This window comes from Tasmannia lanceolata, unplaced genomic scaffold (genome assembly GCF_043159265.1).
Source record: "Tasmannia lanceolata isolate RefF3 unplaced genomic scaffold, GAP_Taslan_0.1 ptg000037l, whole genome shotgun sequence".
Taxonomy (NCBI): domain Eukaryota; kingdom Viridiplantae; phylum Streptophyta; class Magnoliopsida; order Canellales; family Winteraceae; genus Tasmannia; species Tasmannia lanceolata.
The window spans coordinates 16,843,575-16,864,317 of record NW_027518714.1 but is presented as its reverse complement, the minus strand read 5'-3'; the positions used below and the strand labels follow the sequence as shown (position 1 = coordinate 16,864,317).

The 20,743-nt window shown below is 39.6% G+C and overlaps 1 protein-coding gene across 1 annotated transcript; it reads left to right on the top strand.

Annotated features, from left to right (window-relative positions):
- The first annotated feature begins 754 nt into the window (after positions 1-754).
- On the top strand, positions 755-15,187 carry LOC143860716 (ruvB-like protein 1). Its single transcript, XM_077371510.1, has 11 exons — positions 755-923; positions 1,606-1,794; positions 4,302-4,583; positions 5,058-5,213; positions 6,352-6,486; positions 6,644-6,709; positions 6,804-6,910; positions 7,277-7,376; positions 7,474-7,565; positions 14,450-14,519; positions 14,643-15,187. The coding sequence occupies exons 1-11, from the start codon at positions 843-845 to the stop codon at positions 14,730-14,732; spliced, it is 1,368 nt and encodes a 455-aa protein (XP_077227625.1). The 5' UTR covers positions 755-842; the 3' UTR covers positions 14,733-15,187.
- Positions 15,188-20,743: the final 5,556 nt, after the last annotated feature.

Here is a 20,743-nt window from a genome sequence, read left to right as displayed (position 1 = left end):
TGATACCAAATGTTAGGTACCTTACCAATAAGCCAAAGGCTTCAGAGTTGATGGAACGCGGTAGGCAAGGTCCTTTAAACCTATCCCATACTAGGTTGGGTCCCCCAGTCCCCTACCTAGGCAGGCCCCACTACGACCGCTGGTCCTCACTGATTCTTAAAACATGACACTCAAATATAGGGGTGCAACTCGGGTCGGGTTCAACCCGAATTTGGGTTGGGTAGGGAAAAATCAACCTGAATTGGAAATCGGGTTGGGGGTGTCGGGCAACCCGACCCGACCCGAAACCCGATTTCCAATTCCGAGTTGAACCCGAATTTGGGTTGGGTTGGGTTGGGAAAAATCAACCCGAATTGGAAATTGGGTTGGGTCGGGTTGGGGTGTCGGGGAACCCGACCTGACCCGAAACCCGATTTCCAATTCTGATATGTGCTTAAAACCTGATTTCAACTGAACACATTTCCCATTGAAATTAGAAATGTGCTTAAATTTCAACATAAATTTATCCTTCAGTTCGGTTAGAAAGAGTTTTTATACGGTGGATGCCTGTGTAGTAAACTAGGAATGTGAGCAAAAAAAAAAAAAAAAAAGTGCGGCCCACAAAAAACATGTGTATGAATTGGGAATCAGGTTGGGTCAGGTTGAGCCCAACCGGGTTGGAAATCGGGTCGGGTCGGGTTGAGGCGGGTCGGGTTGGCCTCAACCCGACCCGACCCGATCCGAGATGCACCAGTCAGATACTTAAACCCTAAACTAGACTTCATTTGTGTTTCCTGAGAAGCAAGCTTCCCACGGAAATTTGAAAGATCGCTCTGTAATCGGGAGCCAAAAAAGGGGCGACCATGAAGATCGAAGAAGTTCAATCCACCACAAAGAAACAGAGAGTAGCTACGCATACACACATTAAAGGCCTTGGTCTTGAAGTAGTCTCTCTCTCTCTCTCTCTCTCTCTCTCTCTCTCTCTCTCAATTGATGTTTTGGTAGAAAGAACCGTTCTCTTGTCGTGTTTTTTTTTTTTTTTTTTGATTTTATGGGTTTGAGTATATCTGCATTTTGTTTTTAGTTGTCTTGGGTCTTTATGATATGGGACTTTATCTTCTGCTAAAGAGGAGTTAGTTTATCGGTTTTGGGTTTTAAGTGATGGGTTACTTGCTTTTGGAGTTTGTGTAATCTTTCCCTTGTTTCTGATGCTTTATTTTTGGTTTCTGGTTTCACAAATAGAAACAGTAGTAAAAGAACTCAGTTTTTGGTTTCACGGATTGTATAGATTAGGTTTTTAGTGTTTTCAAATTTTTGTTTGTCTACCCTGTTAAGAATATTTTGTAGGTACTAGGGTTTTGGGGAATTTTAATTTTTGTCATTCTTTCATCTTTGAGGGATTTTTTAGTACATTGCTTGAAATGATACCAATGGTAGTATGGATTTTGTTTCTGCTTACTCTCTGTTTGCGGTTATGTATGCATTTTCTGTTTTCTTTCATTTTTTGATATACTTTTGTTTGTTTGATTTTTTTTTTTTGAATGATGAAGAGGACCCAAAACAAAAAGATGGATCTGGTCTTATCTTTTATTTGTTGTGTGATGATATATTCATATCTGCTTTCAGACAAATGGAAGAGCAGTTCGAATGGCTGCTGGATTTGTAGGACAAGTTGAGGCGAGAGAAGCGGCTGGTCTTGTTGTGGATATGATAAGGCAGAAGAAGATGGCTGGCCGCGCTCTTCTACTTGCCGGACCTCCTGGTACGGGCAAAACTGCATTGGCTCTTGGAATATCTCACGAGCTTGGAACCAAGGTATGTTTCATCTTCAATTCTTCTTATCTTTAATCACAACACTTATTTTTTGCTTCTATAACCAGAACTACTTTAGTAGGTCTTGTTGATGTGATGACTGATGCTAACAAAACTTTCTTATCCATCAATTTATCATATGGGCTTATATCTGTTTTCTAGTTAGTTTTGCTTTGTATTTTCCTCCAACCACACATTCTTTTCTTTATCCTTATTCCATAAGATCTCATAATTTCTATTTCCATCTTCATTTAGGGCTGTTCTTATTTACCCAACCTGACCAACTGTTTAGAATCAATTTGACCCCACCCTCCCCAAATCTCCTACTCCACCACCCATTACCAAATTTCCGACACCATCTAATGCACCGGCTTTCCGTAAGGCCCCTAATTGATTCTGCCTAAACCCAACTTACGTCATACCAGTGTTCAAAAACTCCTTGACTCGACAAGGAACTCCCCCGAGTCGACTCCTTTTTGCCTTGGCCGCGTTCCGCATTGCACCACATCCGCATTCCACGTTTTGCCCTACATAGTCATAAAACTCCTTCGACTCTCCCAAGTTATGACCGCGTCAACCTCGTCAACCGCATTCTTGGCCGCGTCCGCGTTGAGTCGACAAGGATTTTTCCTGGCCGCGTTCCGCGTCAAATCCGCGTTTTTAAACACTGCGTCATACCACTCTAAGACATGATCCCGAATAGAAGTTGTCAATTTGCAGTGAAGGAATAAGTGATCCACCGATTCTTCCTCTTCCAAGCACGAGATACACCTTGTCTTTGACCTCTCGTTTAGAATGAATTATGAATCAAAGCAGTAGTTGTCCCTCCACTCACTAATCAGACCTTGATTTTCTTCCTCCCTTTATGCTTGGATCAAATAGGATGCGATCTCTGGATCAAAGTTTTCCACATTTTCTCTTAATCTTCTTTATATGTTTGACACCTTCAAGCCTATCAACGATTGAAGGACACTCAGTCTGTTGTGATGGTTTGGGCTCTCATGATCTTAACACGATATTTATATTCCATGAGGTTCTCAATATCCAAAATGTATTTGTTTGTTAGTTACCATTGATTCGCCCATGCAGGAAAGGGAATGTTGTAAAGACGCATGCATATAAATATAGCCTTCATCATTATCACCGGATACCAATGGGAAACACTTTATCCCGTAATGATTTCCCTAAAATTTTCATCACCAAGACATTATCTTTCAGACTAAAAGATGAATAGGGTTTCCCAATTAGTTAGAGCTTTCACCATCATTGTAGAATGAGACTTGCATCCTGTGGCCATTATTACGTTTTAACCATATTCCATCACGCATGCTTTTAGAAAATATTTCCTCTCCACATTCTCTTCCTTCCACGATAGTTGATTGGGATTGATTGTCAGAGTGATCTTTATAGCTTGATTGGGAAAAGATAATTACATCAAGGAATAGAGATTTGAGCAAGGGAAAGTAAATGGAGAAGAAGAACCAAAATTCTACCAGAGTGCCTTAAAGGGGTGTTTTGATCTCCAATGGGATGGAAAATGAACTTTGAGAAAGGAAGATCCTATTGGGATGTCTCATGTCTGTATAGAAGGAAATTGCCAAAGCCTCTTCTTTGTCAGATGACAATCTGATACACCCTTCCAATCTTCTTCGTCAATAATCTTTTTCCTCACCACCTCCTGTCAAGAATTTCTATTGAACATTTCTGATTTCTTTTTTTGAAAAGAAAATTAAAGGATAAAACATTTCTGATTTCTCATCGTTCCCTTGTTCATCGATGTGTTGAGTTTTTAGCACTGGTATCTTTACCAAGAGGTCTTCTCTGTTTTAGCGTCAGAATACTTCTTCACCCAAGATTGACATAGTTTGAGTGTTGATTCTGTTGAAGTGTTTTTTTTATATTTTTTGGTATATTGCACCATATTGAACTTTTCTCACTTCAGTGAACTTTTTACTCACCATATTCAAATCAAGCATATAACTCCATATATTGACAATTGTTCAATCCATTCCATAATTTGAAAGTAAATACTTTTTACTCACCACATTCAAATCCAGCATATAACTCCATATATTGACAATTGTTCAATCCATTCCATAAATTGAAAGTATTTACGCCAATGAGTTTATCGTATTTTTTTCCCTATTTGGTGAAGATTAAATTTTGGGCCCCTCACTTCAACATTACATACTTGAGTGCATCACTGCTATGGTAAAAGCTGAATGTATCTATGTTTATATAATTATATCAATAGTGGAACCAGATACTTATTTACAGTATTTATTATTACTGTGCAATTCCCGACTATCACTGCAGTGTTCAGGTGAATTGAGAGGATACTTTTCTCATATTTGCATCTGTCCATTTGGAAATGCCATTTGTATGTCTATCTGCATCTCCTTTGGTATCCGAGTATTGTGGCTCCTTTTTATTTGTGTAGATTTTATATAATTTGATATGTTCTCCGCTTGTGATTTTGAAGTAACTTCGCTTTAAAACTTGAAGTGCAGGTTCCATTCTGCCCAATGGTGGGATCTGAAGTGTACTCATCGGAAGTCAAGAAAACAGAGGTGCTTATGGAAAATTTTCGGAGGGCCATCGGCCTACGTATCAAGGAAAACAAAGAAGTCTATGAAGGAGAGGTGACTGAACTCTCCCCAGAAGAAACTGAGAGTACTACAGGTGGCTATGGGAAAAGCATTAGTCATGTAATTATTGGGCTTAAAACTGTCAAAGGAACCAAACAACTGAAGTTGGATCCAACTATTTATGATGCTTTAATTAAGGAAAAGGTAATAGTTATTGCTTTTTTCATTTCTCAAGAATATTCTGCATTTCCATAAGAGTAAAATTCAAGACACCCCGAGGCTTTCCATGCACTTTTTTTACTGTTAATACCAATTAAAGGAAATTTGAAAAAAAAAGTATTCCTAAGCTCTCCATGCACAAGTTTTTTTTTTTCCAGTTAAGTAAAAGATATTTTCCCCCTTTCAACTGATAATTGGATAGGACTTGCATATTAACTCTAAATAGCTCATTTAATATTAGGTCATAATATGCAGTGTCTCTCAACATTTTTGGTATTGGTGTCAAATGTAAATTGTATGATTTTCCCAATTCAATTTTTTTTAATAACACAGGTTTTCTACCATTAAAAAAAAAAAAAAACACAGGTTTTCTGCTAATTTTGATTGTCAGACTTTCTTATATTCATGCTGGTTTCTGATTGATACCATCTTGACGTACATCTCTTATATGAGTTGCAGGTCACTGTAGGTGATGTAATATACATTGAGGGAAACAGTGGAGCAGTTAAAAGAGTAGGTAGAAGTGATGTTTTTGCTACGGAATTTGACCTTGAAGCAGAAGAGTATGTTCCACTTCCTAAAGGAGAGGTTCACAAGAAGAAGGAGATTGTCCAGGTATATTTTGGTATTTGCTGTAACTGAAATCCTAGCTCATACTTATGCATGTGCTTCTGTGACGTGCTTTATTGCCAAACAAGACTTGACTCACTTAGTATAGGAGAATAGTTTTTTTTTTTCCCTACTAGGTTAAACAAATTTTTCTTAAGTGTACTAGTTTAACCCAACTAAAAGTTTGGTTTGTTATTTAATTTCTTTATTCAACCAATTACCTGTTTGCTTCAGGTTCCCCATGTAAAATGACTGATATTATGCGTAGACATGGAAAATTGACAGTCCAAATCAATTGGAGGAATGCATGGTGATTTTATCAAATATTTGTTGAATGAATATAAAATCCCTTTTGGACCTTTCCCAAACTTTGTAATGGAAGAAAAATGTGGAAAATCGAGGTTTAAAAAGCCCCATCATTATCATTTTCTGTCACTCGAGATATGCAATAGGCAAGTGGTGCATCATCACATCAGATAATGAGATGTGGGGATCTGTCAATACACTAAATAAAAACGATACTCAAGATACATACCCCGTATTATGTTTTGGGTACCTAAAAGCTGATACGTATGGAATGAAAGAAAACTATGAATAATCGGGGTTTAAAATCCCCATCTTCGTCATTTTCTATCGCTCGAGACACATGCAATATGCAAGTGGTGTATCATCACATCGGATAATGCAATGTGGGTACCCTTGAATACACTTTAAATAAAAATGATACTCAAGATACACACCCCATGTCATGTTTTGGGTACCTAAAGGCTGATACGTACGGCTGCCTGATGATATGTAAATCCATGGAAGGCATTGGAGGGCTTATCGAGGTGAGAGAAACTTTCTGTGAACTAGAGTTGTCTATGAAGCAGAGCCTAGATGGGTTGGTGTTGGACCCCAAGGATCTAGCCAATATTTTGGTGAGGTTTGTATTCATGGTGGCAAAGTCAGATGTGAAAATATTTTACGACATGTTGAGGTGGCCCTTTTTCTAGCTGTGGTTGAAGTGGGCCCACTAAGTGATGAGTATTGTGGTTCATCTCTAGTCATTGTTCAAGAGTAGTGTTTTTAATTTTTGTTGGAAGGGCCGTTTTCTGCTATTGAAAATTTCTCTAGGTTTCTTATTTCTTCATTTCCTTACCAGGATGTTACTCTACATGATTTGGATGCCGCTAATGCTCGCCCACAAGGAGGACAAGATATCTTATCATTGATGGGCCAGATGATGAAGCCCAGGAAGACTGAAATTACTGACAAACTAAGACAAGAAATAAATAAGGTTCTGCAATTTGATCTTTGGATAGAATGTCACTTATTTATATTTTAACTTGTATATTTGATATTTCTCTTCTTATCTGGAAATATAAGATGTGCAGTCAGATGGTGGGAAAGAGTGAGTGCCAAAGATTAACTTAAAAAAATTTCATTGTTGACAGGTTGTTAACAGATATATTGATGATGGAGTTGCAGAGCTTGTCCCCGGAGTCCTATTCATTGATGAGGTGCCTTTTTCTTCCGAGTATTTTCATTTTCTATATGGGTTGGCCTTTACATTCATTAATTTGATATATCTTTGTCCCTATATCTTTTTTACAGGTTCACATGCTTGATATGGAATGCTTCTCATACCTTAATCGTGCTTTAGAGAGCTCTCTATCACCAATTGTAATTTTTGCTACAAACAGAGGAATATGTAACGTAAGGTGTGGAAAGCTCTATCCTTTTCTTGCAAAAAATATGGCATTTGACGCACAAATTTGTCTTTCAGTTTCAGAGTTCAACATGGCTGAGTCAAGGAAAAGCTCTCAATTTTTTAAGACATGATTTTCCTACTTTTTTCATAAAGTTGGAGTTTGGACTACTTAGAGTCTAGACTCTAGACAAATGAAGTTGTCATGGCCACTTTTAGGGTTAATCAGTCATGGATAACGTTACACTTGATTTGCTTTTTGTGATGTGTCCCTTTTTGCTCTACATTGTTAACTTACAATATTCTGTCCGACCCAAACATATTAATCTGTGATCTTTTTTTATTTATATTTAACTTACTGCCAATGCCTGTTATGCAGAGGAACTGATGTCAGCAGTCCACATGGCATACCTGTGGATTTGCTGGACCGACTAGTTATTATTCGGACAGAAACTTATAATCCTGCTGACATGATACAGGTTCATTCCCAGTCATCTATCTGCTTATTTTAGTGCTAATGATCTAACTGTGTCATAAAGTAGTACTCTATATCTCCCCTGGTTGTTATGTGGACAGATATTAGCAATTCGTGCCCAGGTTGAGGAATTGGTTATTGATGAAGACAGTCTTGCTTACCTTGGAGAGGTTGGACAACAGGCATCTTTAAGGTTTCTTTTCTTTTCCATCAGATCTCTGTAATTTATCCTTGCATGTTTATTGATGAAGAAAATCTTGCTAGGTGCATGTACTTGTGTTTTGTGTTGACAAATCAAATTGGGTTTTGTTTTACATGTTTTCTCATTGATGTGATGGTTTTTCAGATATCAGAACCAACCGCTACAGTTTGTTTAAGATTTATATTCTTTGTAACATAAGAGAAATTATATGGTGAACGGTCGTGCAGCCCAAAAATGCAGTGGGGCCCACATTGTTTAGGTGATCCAAACCATTCATTTGTTGGGCCCTGACTTAGATATGGCGTGCACTGAATCCCTTCCATAGGAAGATCCTAACCCTCCGATTTGTGGAGGTTTAAAATGTACGGAACAACATAGATACCTCCATTAATTGGAGGGATAATAGGGTCATCCTATGGAGAGCATTTTCTGGGTACACCCTATCTATGTCAGGGCCCAACAAATGAATGGTTTGGATCACCTTAACAATGTGTGCCCCCACTACATTTTTAGGCTCTACGTGCATGTATGGCCATCCACCATATAAATTCTCATAAGGTATTTGGCATGTAGGCAATGTTAAAATATGCACTTACACCATACACATGCATGAAACCATTTACATCTATGCATGCAGGACACTAGGCCTCCCCCCCCCCCCCACCCCACAAAGCATCAGCATGATTTGTTATTTTTTTTTGAAATGGGCATGATTTGTTATTGTTTGTCATTTGCCCATTGATACGCATCCAAGATGTAGTGTGCTCGACAAATGCACATAAACTCCAAACCCGTGCTCCGTACCATTCATATACATGTTCTTGTTCGTGGCACATTTATGGATGCATCACGCATGAACATGCACTCTTAAAAAAGGTTTCAGGTTTTGGTATGCGTTTCAGTTACAGAAATTGCAAATGTTGGCTTTGAATGGAAATTTTGATAGAAATCTTATAAAATCATGGAAACTTATTGAAACATATACAAATGGACGCCCAAGATTAACCTTAATGAAATGTTGGGATAAATATTAATACACTTTGTTTGCTAGTAATAGTATTAATACTAGGGCTGCAACTCGGGTCGGGCGGGTCGGGAGTCGGGTTTTTTCACCTCGACGCGTTGTAGAAAAAAAAACTAATCTTCACACCAAAAGTCTCTAAATTTATGTAATCAAGTGTATATATTTAAGAAGGAAACTATATTTCCACATCACAAACATGATCACCTCAATGAAAACAGTTATATCAATATATTGAAAAATAATTTGCTATGTTAATCAAGAGATAATTAAAAATGTCATAGTACGCCTACATAAGTCGGGTTGGGTTTTGGGTTTTTTTTCTTTAAACCCGACCCTACCCAAGATTGCGCCGGGTTTTTTAAACTAAAACCCGACCCTACCCATGACCCATGATTTCTAAACCTGACCCATGCTATTTTTGGGTTGGGTCGATGCGGGTCGGGTTTGCAACCCTAATTAATACACACTTTAATCATCATACAAGAAAAAAACAAATCTTGATGGTTTAACAAAATCGAACAACATGTAACATGTGATGTCATGCAGCGATTCATATAAATATTTATGCATATTGCATATTTCACATGCAGTTCATATAAATATAAATATATATCACCCAAAATTGTCTAGCATATCACTGTTACATTAAAGGGCAAAAACATATTTTAATATTTTATAAAAAAAATTTACAAAAATTGAAAATAGTAAAAAAAATACAAAGTAAATTTTATGTATATCACTCTCAATCCCTGGCTGCGGGGCTGAGTTTGAGTTAGGATAAAGTTGTTTTCAAGGTTTAGACCAAATGGGTTCTTAATGGATTAGGGACGAGGTTAGGCCGAGTAGGCCTTTGGGTTTAGAGTAGAGGTATAACCCGGGTTGGGTTTGGGTCGGGTTAACTCGGGTCTCTCACGGGTTAAACTCGGGTAGTGTTGGGTCCTGACCTTGGTGGGGTCGATTGACTCGGGTTGGGTTCGGGTTCAACTCGGGTTGACTCGAGTTGGACTTGGGTAGTGTTGGGTTCGACCTGGGTGGGGTCGGTTGACTAGGGTTGGGTTCGGGTTCAACTTGGGTTAAGTAGAGTTTGGTCCGGATTGGACCGGGTTGGCTCGAGTTGCGGTTTGGGTCCGGGTCGTTGGTCGATGTGCAGGCAGGGGTCAGGTAAGAGTAGAGGTGCAGCTTGAGTTGGGTTGGGCTCAGGTTGGGTCCGAGTTGGATCATATGAGCATGACTACGGGGTTGATGAAATCGAATGATTTAGGTACTGATGGTTGGATGGGTACAGCCATGGGGTCATAAATGAGTGATAATGGGCTGATGGTTATGGCTACTTAAATTTAAGATGCGAATATAATGTGTTTGATGGGTATGGGCATATATAGATATATGGGTATAGGGGTAACAGTGGTTGGTTGGTATATGACTAATTAGACTTGGGGTTTGGATAGGGTGTAGGATCTGTGGATGGACGAGGGAGATGAGGTGTGGGTATTAACTAAGGAATGGTCATGGGGTATGGTTTATTTAAATCATGTAGATGGGACTCGGCACAGGGACGTGGGGTTTGGGTTAGGCCAAATGGCCTTCGGGTCATAGGGTTTGGGGTTAAGGTCAAGTAAGCCATGGGTTTTGGGGTCAAGGCCGACTGGGATCTAGCTAAGTGGGCGAGTGGGGACTATCTAAGATGACGAGTGGGGTTGGGCTAGCTAAGTGAGCGATGGGGCTAGCTAAGAGGGGTCCTAGGAGTGGGTCAACTAGTTGGGCTAGCTGAGGGTAGGGTCGGTAGGGGATAGTGGCAGAGGTAGGGGTTGGGGTTCATGGCCGAATAAGGGTGCAAGTTTTGGTTGCGGGTTTAGGGTGCGGCTTTAGGGGTGCGGGTTGGGTTGGGGCATGGCTTGCGTTTGGGGTGCAGCTTGGGTTGGGCTTGGGTAGGGGTGCGGCTCGGGTTAAGCCGGCTTGGGTTGGGCTTAGGGATGTGACTTAGGGGTGCGGGTTAGGTTGGGGCACAGCTTGGGTTGGGCTTAAGCTGGGGCTAGGTAGGAGAGGTCGGGTTAGGGGGTGGGGGTCAGGGTTGGACGGGTTGGGATGAACCCAAGTAGCATTGGGCGTGGATTGGGTTTGGTCAAGGCCAAGGGGGGCCGCGAGGTTCAGGTCAAGACCGAGTTGGCCGTGGGTTTGAGGTGCGGGTTGGGCGTGTGGGCCCCTAGGGACGGGGTGAAATCACCTGGATGAGTAACCCTATAAGGGTTAGGTTCCAAGATTAAGGATTTTCATTAATATCCAACGAGGCTATTGTTATCGGGCAATTACTTCGACAAGGCTCTATGATTATCATTGAAAGCTACTGTTAACATTTTATTAATTTATTCTTTTGAATGCTTAACAAAGCTACTGTTAGCATTGGTTATTTGTTCTTCATTCCCTTTTTTATGATGCCATGGTAGGTCCTAGAAGAGTAAGGGATCAAGTTACAAAAATGAAATAAGACTTGAAGACATGGAAATCTGTTTTAACAGCATGCCTGCGAGGATATTGTCTGCACATGTTTCAAAGACATCATAAGAGCACGCCCAAACACGTTATTTTTTATTAAATCCAAAGAAGATAAGAGACGCTTTTGACCATTTCTGATGCAACCTATGCATTAATTCTAAAGCCTTTCACGCATACTGTTAAGAACAAATTTGTAACACGTTTATACTATTTGTATTAAACAAAGGCACATTCGATTGATGCAAACCATAACGAAATAAAGCATTGCCTTTCCATGAAAATTACTGACCTCTTGGACGTTTTGGAAATGGCCTTGGATCTTGGGAGAGAGTGTGCCGAATCCTCTTTCAAGAGCTTGAACCGAAAAGAATGGAGTGACCTTTGTCTTGCTAGGCTTGAGGAGGCTTGAGGGGGGCAAAAGTACTAACCTAGATGAGGAAAGGCTATGAGGAGAATAGAAAGGGGAGAGCAAGTCATTGAGTCTTGGGAGAATAAATGAAAATGATAATGGGAGAGGAGGGCTATTCCATCTTTTCTTCAAAGAAAAGGGAGGGTCTATTTATAAGCTTAGGAGGGGATAGTTTAGGGAAGGGTAAAAGGGAATTGGGGGTAAGGCTAGGATTAAATTGGTTTTGATCTAAGGGTCTAGATGGATTCGTTAGTAAAGGATAAGATCAAGAGGAGGAAGGAGAAGCTAACAAGTGATAAGCTTGCTAGCTAGTGATAAGCTTACCACCTCTCCAAATTGGTTTGGTTTGGATGGCTAAGATGATTTTGGTTAAGATCTAATGATTGAGATCGGTTTGTTAGGGAATGATAGGCTCAAGAGAGATGGTGGAGTTCTAGGATTGGCCAACTTTAGATGGGTTTGCCACATAACCTATAAGATGGTTGCAAAGATCCATTCTAATTTAATTCGGACGGATGAGATGAAGCCTCCTAGCAAAGTGTGATATTTGAATGTGTAGATGGATCCACTTGATGGAGAGATAAGAATGCACCTTTAGAGAGATAGGGAGAGACAAATTAGGGCATGGGCGATTTGTAAAATCAAAGGGGAAAAGAGGGTGGGTCGGTTGGAGAGAGAGAGAGAGAGAGAGAGAGAGAGAGAGAGAGAGAGAGAGAGAGAGAGAGAGGAATTAGGGTAGGGGGAAAATCCCAAACGTGGGGGAGAGAGGGAGGGTCGGTTGGGAGAAATTGGGGTGATCCAAACCATCCAATTGTTGGCCAAAATGGGGAGACGAAATAGGGAGAGAGCTAGTTCGTTGCAAATTTCCCTATTTTTTCTCTTGGTTGTTTTGTGAAACGACCAAGTAGTCCCTACTCTTCGAATGAATTACAACCATGCCACATATTTACGCAAATGGCTAATCTACACCTCTAATGTAATGAGAACAAATATATTCACCTTACCTCTTAATTTCCAAAGAACGATCCAAGCCATCCATTTGACGGTCAATTGTATAAATTAATTCGTCGGTCAAGATCATATTTTCCATGAGATTACGCTATGTGGCCCTTAAAGATGGGAAAACACTTTTCCTAAACAATAATTTCTTGGGCAAAGTGACAAACAAATCCAAGGAAAGTAAAGTGATGAGGGAAATGTTTTCCTGGAATAAGAATTCGATGGAAAATACCATTTTGATCACAAATGGTCCATCTTTAATGAGAGCCATCGATTTCGCAGGTGATCTAAGCACCCGTACTCTTAAACGATTAGCGATCCAAACACTCACACCATGATCACTGAGTTGAGATAAGATGATCTCGACCGTTAGTTCGTAGAACCATGGTCCAAAGTGATCTCAATTTGACGATTATCGTTCAAAATCCGATCTCAGCTCTTGATCTTGCGATCAACAGTAATCCTTCATCAAATAGGGTTCTGGCGAGAGAAAAACAAGGAGGTTGGGCCACAATAAGAGAGGAAAAATAGGAGATGAGGGAACTAAGATACGAGGATGACTCGGGGGGGTCCTAGAACATCAAGGTTGTCCTAAGAACGAGGTGTTGCTATGTAGGGTAGGAACCTTTCATACCGACCATGTCCTAAGATATAGGGACTCCTACATTTTAGAGGCTTTTCTAAATCACTTCACAATTACTCGAGATATAGGACTCTCCCTCGAGACATGAAGGGTGTCATAAACCTTAAGAGATACCCTTAAAATGTAGGACTCTTCTACAACTTGTGACATTTCCTAAAATTTAGGAAACGGCTTAAAATGACTCTACTTGCAGGATATTCTTCACGGATTGGGAGCCTTTTTCCTAGAAAGTAGGATTACCCTATAACGTAGGACTCTTTTACAATTTTAGGACATTTCCTAAAATTTAGGAAATGGACGCGAATGACTCACGATACTGGATACATTTCCCGGGTTCAGATTTCCCTCATAAAATATAGGAACTAGCCTAGAACGTAGGGCTCTCCTACAATTTAGGATTCTTTCTAAAATTAAGGAAATGATCCGCCACGACTTGAAATAGCTTGGGTAGTCTTCGTTCTTAGAGAATTTTAGCACGGGAATCCTGTTTTCATATCGACCATGTCCTAATACGTTCTAGGCTAGTTCCTATATTTTAGGAGGAAAATTTGAACCTGGAAAATGTATCCAGTATCGTGAGTCATTCAGGGCCATTTCCTAAATTTTAGGAAATGTCCTAAAATTGTAAAAGAGTCCTACGTTCTATCGAGAAAGGCTTCCAATCCGTAAAGAAGATTCTGCAGCATGCCTGCTTGGTTCCAGATCTGGCCTCCATGGTTCCCGATTCGGCCTCTGCAGCTCATCTTTGGCCAACCTTGGGAAAGACGGTAAAAAGAGGGTTAGTAATGGGGAGAAAAAGGGAAACAGGGAAACGGGCGAGAGAGAGGGAAAGAGAGAGGGAAAGAGAGAGGGAGAACGAGCGAGAGAGAAAGGGAGAGAGAGGGAGACGAGAGAGAGAGAGAGGAAGATATGGGAGAGAGAGGGGACGAGAGAGAGGAAGATGAGAGGGAGAAAACACCTCCCTCCCTAGGCCGACGCCCTAGGGATGGAGCTTTTTTAGTCGCCTTTTTTCCGCCAAGAGAACTTTAAAAACTTACCCGACTTAGTTGTGTTTGCATCTCCCTTATTTGGTTGTGCTTATCACACTGGACTATGATGCGTCTTGCTCGCCCCTGCGCAGTTCTAGCTTCGAATTGGGATTGCACCACTACAGTTTTATTTATTTATTTTGGATGCAGCAGATATGTACTCTGGCTTTCCTGTCTGCAAACCAACAGCCCCATAAGTTTTTTTAATTTTCCTTGATATATGCTTTCTGGCTTTCTGCTATATGCATGTGTTCTAAATATGAACATCTGTTTATTCAGGCATGCGGTTCAACTGCTATCACCTGCTAGTGTTGTGGCTAGAATGAATGGTAGAGATACGATTTGCAAGGTATTTCGAGTTTCCACAATCCTTATTCAAAATGGTTCATGTTGTATGCATAATCTCTTCTGCTCTGTTTGTTTATATCTCTGCATGTTCATGTCATCATATTCTTTCTATTATTCATGTCAGGCCGATCTTGAGGAAGTTGGTGCTCTATATCTGGATGCGAAATCTTCGGCTAGGCTTCTTCAGGAGCAGCAAGAAAGATACATCTCTTGATCAACTTGCCACCCTTAGTGTTCTTTGAAATATACAAAGTATATTACTTGCAACAGGGGGAAAAAATGCAACCCAATCTACACCACGGGTTTAATACTGGTTCTTTGGGATCAACAGAGGTGTTAAACATCGTTTATGTTGTCCTGCTCACATTGTCGATCTTTTCAGGGGTGATACCAAGTCGGCTTGTTGTGCTTTGGTCTTCTTTGTGGCAGCTGCCTTTTTTCATCAGAAGGTTTTACAAAGGCATTATAGCAGTGCCTAGTGATTTGAGGGTTGAGTGAGGAAAGGGCTTATTTGATTGAGGGTTTTATGTAACAAGGGGGTTGTAGGGTAAATGAGAGCTGATAGATTGAAAGGTGGACAGGGAACAGCTGTTTTTTGCCTGGATTTGCTTATTTGGATTCAAGTGCCTTCGATCCTCATAAAAGAGAATAGATGCGTTTATTCAAGTATCTTAAATTGATTCTCATCTACTTCTCATGGTAACTTGAAATATTTCACAAGGCTGCATTGAAGGCGCAGTGAAATTAGGAAAAGAATCACGTTCCTTTTTATAATGAAACTCAAATTTTAGGTCTTTTTTTTGGTAAAAAAGCTAGAATCGAACCTACGAGCTAAAGGTTGAGATACAAAGCCACAGCCATTGAGCTACAGGCCCAATCCCTAATTTTAAGACTTCTGTGAGTGGCCATTGATAGTTATTTTGTGAACTGTAACAACCTTTAATAATCACAAGAGAGTAAAATGAAGGGGTGCCATTTTTGTAACAAGGCTGTTCTCCTGAGTAAAAGAAGGGGGTGAATTTATAATCTCAATGAATATTTGATTTGGTTTAATTTCTCAGAATGAGAATTATCTGTGTAACAAATTCTGAGTGCTACCTATAGATGATTCTATCAGTGGGTTTTAGAAGAAGGGTACAGTGATCGGTGCTGTAGCTCTTGGAAAGAGAACTTCTTCTGATATACTCATCAAATTCCCTTTTAATTAAGAAAATTCTGGTTTAATTGGGCAATTCTCATTTGATTCGAAATATTCGAGACGTTTAATTGTTTGAGATTTTTTAAAGTTTAAATCAGGGAATAAAAAATTCAAGATTTTTCAATAATTCCTAATTTGTTTGGAGAATTTTGTAAGATGACACTTCGGCTCTGTTTGTAGTTACCTTGTAGATTAGTGGTATAAGAAGTCAATAAGGAAGAGACAAACATTTGATTTACCTAGAATTTACCCTATAAAATGGTGATAATTAGTGTTTGGTTGCCAACCTAATATACAAAAGAGAAGAGAAGAAAGGGAAGAGAGAGAGAAAAAGCAAAATTTTCCAACCCAATTTCCACCTTTTTTGAGAAATTTGGCATCAAGGGTATAAGGAGGCAACATGGATGCCACGCCGACATGGAATAATTACTATTATTTTGGTAGGTAAGCTGGGATTGAACCTCCGACCTCTAGGTTGTAAAGCAAAGCCTTTACCATTGAGCTAGAGGCTCAATCCCTGCAATAGTTACTTATGAATGTTGTATGGTAGCCTGCAGGGATTGTGATGCTAAATTGGCAACCAAACACCATAAAGCTAGAGGCTCAATCCCTACAATAATTACTTAAGGATGCTTTGTTCATTTCTATCTCTATATTCTTACCAAAAAAAATTCTATTTCTATACTGTAGAGCTTCATCCCTAGTGCACTATTTATGGCCACCGCTGTTTGAAGCTTTCTTGCTGGCTGAAATAAATGCGGAGAAGAAGAAGAAGTAGAGGAAGAGATCATCTCAATTAGGACCATCTCTACAAATACGATTACATTTATAAAATATTTATTGGCTACAACAAAATTTGCATTTATGAGGTTTTAAATAATGTGGGGCATGTTATGGCTACCCAAAAGTTGTGCATCTATTCTATACATCGCTCAACTCGTGAGTCGACACAAATGTTGTTATAGATCCCATCCTGAAAGGACATCCCATTTGTAAATTAGGGACTAATTAAGAAAATCAACGGTTTAGGCCTTGTTTTTTAGTCCAATAAAGCCTATTTGTTTAAGATTATGAAGACCCATTGTGAGTGCACAATGGGTGTTGTCACAACCCGGATCGAGAGGCACAGACAATATTCCATATCAAAACCACCCCAGGACATAGGTCAGTGTCTTAAGTGTTGGGTATATAATATAACCCATCTATGTTCTAATATAAGCCCAATAAGATAATGGACCGGTGTAGTGGGCCTATTTGGGCTAGAGCTCACTAACCTATTAAAACCCTAGTGTATCTAATATATATAGGGGCTGGAGGCAACAAACTTGGTATTCCAAATTAGATACCTTGGGTGTAATGCTTCAAGCAACCTCTTGCTTGACCTAATTACTCTAACAATCTTGAAGCATTATCCTTGAGTACCTCTCTCTCCAGATTACTCCTTGGCGGCCTTCTTCCCAATCGTTTGGCTTTCGTCCAAGAAAGATATACACCAATCCGTTTGAGGAACATACACCAAAAACATACATGTATCTCTATAAAGAGAACATATGTCTCTCTCCTTCGTGAGATTTTTTGGGCGTCTGATCGGATTTCCCAAATTGGATTCACGCTTTGAGAAATTTGTTGGCATCAAGGAGGAGGAAAAGCCGCTGAACTTGGGGTTGTGTATTCTTTGGGCTGGATTGCACCATCGTTTTCTTTGGGCCGAATTGCATCAGTTCTTGTAAAATTTAGCACTCATCTTCCTCCCACAGAATTGATTTTTATCGTGTGTTTCTCTCTTCCCCACCAAGTTCGCCTACCTCAGCCCTTTGTTTCCATAAAGTTGAGACATCGAATAGAACCCATGTCTCTCTTTCTAGGGTTTCTGTTTCTGGGTTTCTAAAAAAGAAGGTTTTGGGTATAGGGTTTCTAATCTTGCAGATCTTGTAACCCTCTCTCATACCCAGTTGAAATTCAACAATTTTTTTTTAAGAATCAAGCAACCTGTTGGAGGAGGACAACTCTGCAAAATCGAAATTGCAGCCCTCTCAAGTGGGTTCTTCTTTAAGCTGTTTTTCTTTCTCGTATAAGAACAGAATCTCCGTTTTGGGCGTGGGTTTATTCCCACATAGAAATAGATTTGGGCGTGGTTTTTTCCTTTGCTTGGTTTGGATTGTTCTTTATTTCTTCAAAGCTTGATCAAACAATACTCCAAGACTTTGATCATAGTGGGGTCTCGTTCGGCATCTTCATTGGAAGAGCTCGAGAAAAGCGATTTTGGAATCGAAATCACTCATTCTTTCCTCAACAAATCCCCCATCTTTGTAAAGGATTATTCCAGAGTTGCTAAAGCCGAATTGGAGCCCATCTTAGTGAGCCGCCGGATTTTGGATTCGGTTCTTAAACTTGTCGTCGGCCTCCTCTTTTGCCACTGGTTGGTTGGTGAGCCGTCGTTTCTTGGATTCAGTTCTTGGATCCGATTCTTGCTGGTGGAGTCTATTTCGGTTCTCGGATTTGGTTTGCGATTCGGTTCTTGGATTGGGTTCTTGCGATTCGCCAATCAGGTGCACTCTTTCCAATTTTTAATTTCACCTAAATATTACAATGGAAAAGAGTTCTCTTCCGTTTGAGATGATCAAACTTCAAACCTTTGGTGGGTCTGAGTTTAACTCATGGAAGCGAAAGACTCAATTCGGTCTAAAATATATGAATTATTTTTACACCGTTTTGAGTACCTTTGCTGAGACAGATGAAGAAGTTGATGAATCTCAATGGCTTAGAGATGAGGATTTCTGCAAAGACTACTTGTTGACTTGTCTTTCAAATCTTCTTGCAGAAACCTATAGTAAATATAACACTGCTAAAGACATATGTGACAACTTAGATGCTCAATTCAAGAAGGAGGAGGAATTGTCTAAGACCCATCTTATGGACAAATTCATGGATTTCAAGTTTCAAGAGGATAAGGAAATCACTCCTCAAGTAACTGATCTAGAGAATTTGAGATCTAAGTTGCATAATGAAAAAATAGTAGTCTGTGACTCATTTCTTGTGGGTGCAATCATATATACGTTACTATCTGCATGACACTCTTTTAAAACTGAAATGTATTGAAAAAGGTGCAAGTGTGACTGGATGATCTTAAACGATTCATTTGAATCGAAGATGAGAATCGAGCCAGGAATAACTTGGAGATGGTTAGACAGCAACAGTCTGTTGTTAACGCGGTAATATATCCCAAGAAATTTTCTCGGAAATCCAAATCACCTAAAAGTGAACATCCCAAGTTGGAGGCCAACAAGCCTATCTTTCAGCAAAAGAAGGGCAAGTGCCACAACTGTGGAAAATGGGGTCACTTTGCTGCAGAGTGTAAACACCCTAAGAAGGCTAAATCTGACACACCACAAAAGAAAGCTCATATGATGGTGGGTAAGACTGAGCCTAAGAATTTTGTTGCTATGTTGGGTAACAGTAAGGCCAGTACTTCTTCAGATTGGTGGTTAGATACATGAGCCACTTGTCATGTTTGCAACTCCAAGAAACTACTAGTTGATGTTGTTGCGGCGAAAGAGAGCGTTACAGTGGCCAGTGGAGCAGAGGTAGAGGTGCCTCACGCTGGTACTGCAAACTTGGCCTTTTTTTCAAGACAAATACTAACTTTAAAAATGTTAAAGTAGTTCTTGCTCTTCAAAAGAATTTAATTTCTATTAGTCTTTTAGACTATGCTGGCATATGTATTTCCTTTATGTGTGGTAGAGTAACTTTTGATTGTTAACTCATACTATTTTGATTGTGCATATTTGATAGATGGTATGTTTGATTTGAGTTTAGATAATGAGACTGTTAGTTAGGCTAGTTCACCGCTAATTGCTCTTAAGTTGTTACACAACCGATTGAAACATGTGCACTATCAGTAAGTGGTCTAACTTACTATTACTCATAAGATACCATTATATATGTCAATTACATTTGACAAGTGTGAGAGTTAGGGGTGATAGAGAAGGAGAAGATACACATTGACAGGGTTCAAGGAATTCTGTGCCTCTCAGGGTGTAATCTTTGAAACTACTGCTCCGCTCTCGCCTCAATCAATTGGCATAGCTGAGTGTAAGAACAGGACGTTAACTTCAATGTTAAACTCCATGTTAATGACAGCTGGCATGCATAGTTGCATTTGGGGAGAGGCAGCTTTGACTGCAAATCACATCCTAAAACTCTACATGCTCCTCCATGTGATAGAGTACCTAAGAATTTTGGTGAGGACTTTGTGACCTACCCTTTGGAGAATGATCCATCATCCTATCAGGAAGTGATGAGATCTAGGGACTCTTTGTTATGGGCAGAAGCCATTCACGATGAAATGAGCTCTCTGTTAAAAAATCTAACTTGACAGTTAGTCGATTTGCCAAAAAGGCTAAGACTATGGGCTGTAAATAGATATTTGTATGTGCTTATACAAAATTTTGTTATGGTCTTAATCAAACACCTCAATTGTGATATAAAAAATTTGACAAAGTAGTAAAGAGCTTTGGGTTTTCTGATCAATTACTCTGATAAATACTTTTACTATCATTTTGTGTCAAATAAGGTCATGATTATTTGCTTGTATGTAGATTTGTTGATTCTTGTTTTCAATCTCTTTATGTGATGATTAATAGAATTCGACATAAAAAGACCTGGGTGTTGTTAACACCATTCTTAGTATGAAAGTAAGTTTTTGAAAGGCAAGGAATCACCCTTGGCCTAGCCCATTATATGACAAACTACTTTCCTTTTGAGGATGCAGTGAGTGCAAACCGATTGAGACACCATTTTAATTATACCAAGAAGCTGATCTCTAAGGAAGAGACAGTGTGAATCAGTTAGATTATTCTAAACTGATTGGTAGTCTCATGTATGATTTGTGTTGCACTAGGCCAGACATAGCCTTTATAGTTGGCATGCTGAGTCGTTTAACTAGTAATCCTGGCCATGAGCATAGAAATGCCCTTATGAGGCTGATGAGATACCTTTCGTGTACTCAAGAGTATGCTCATAACTAT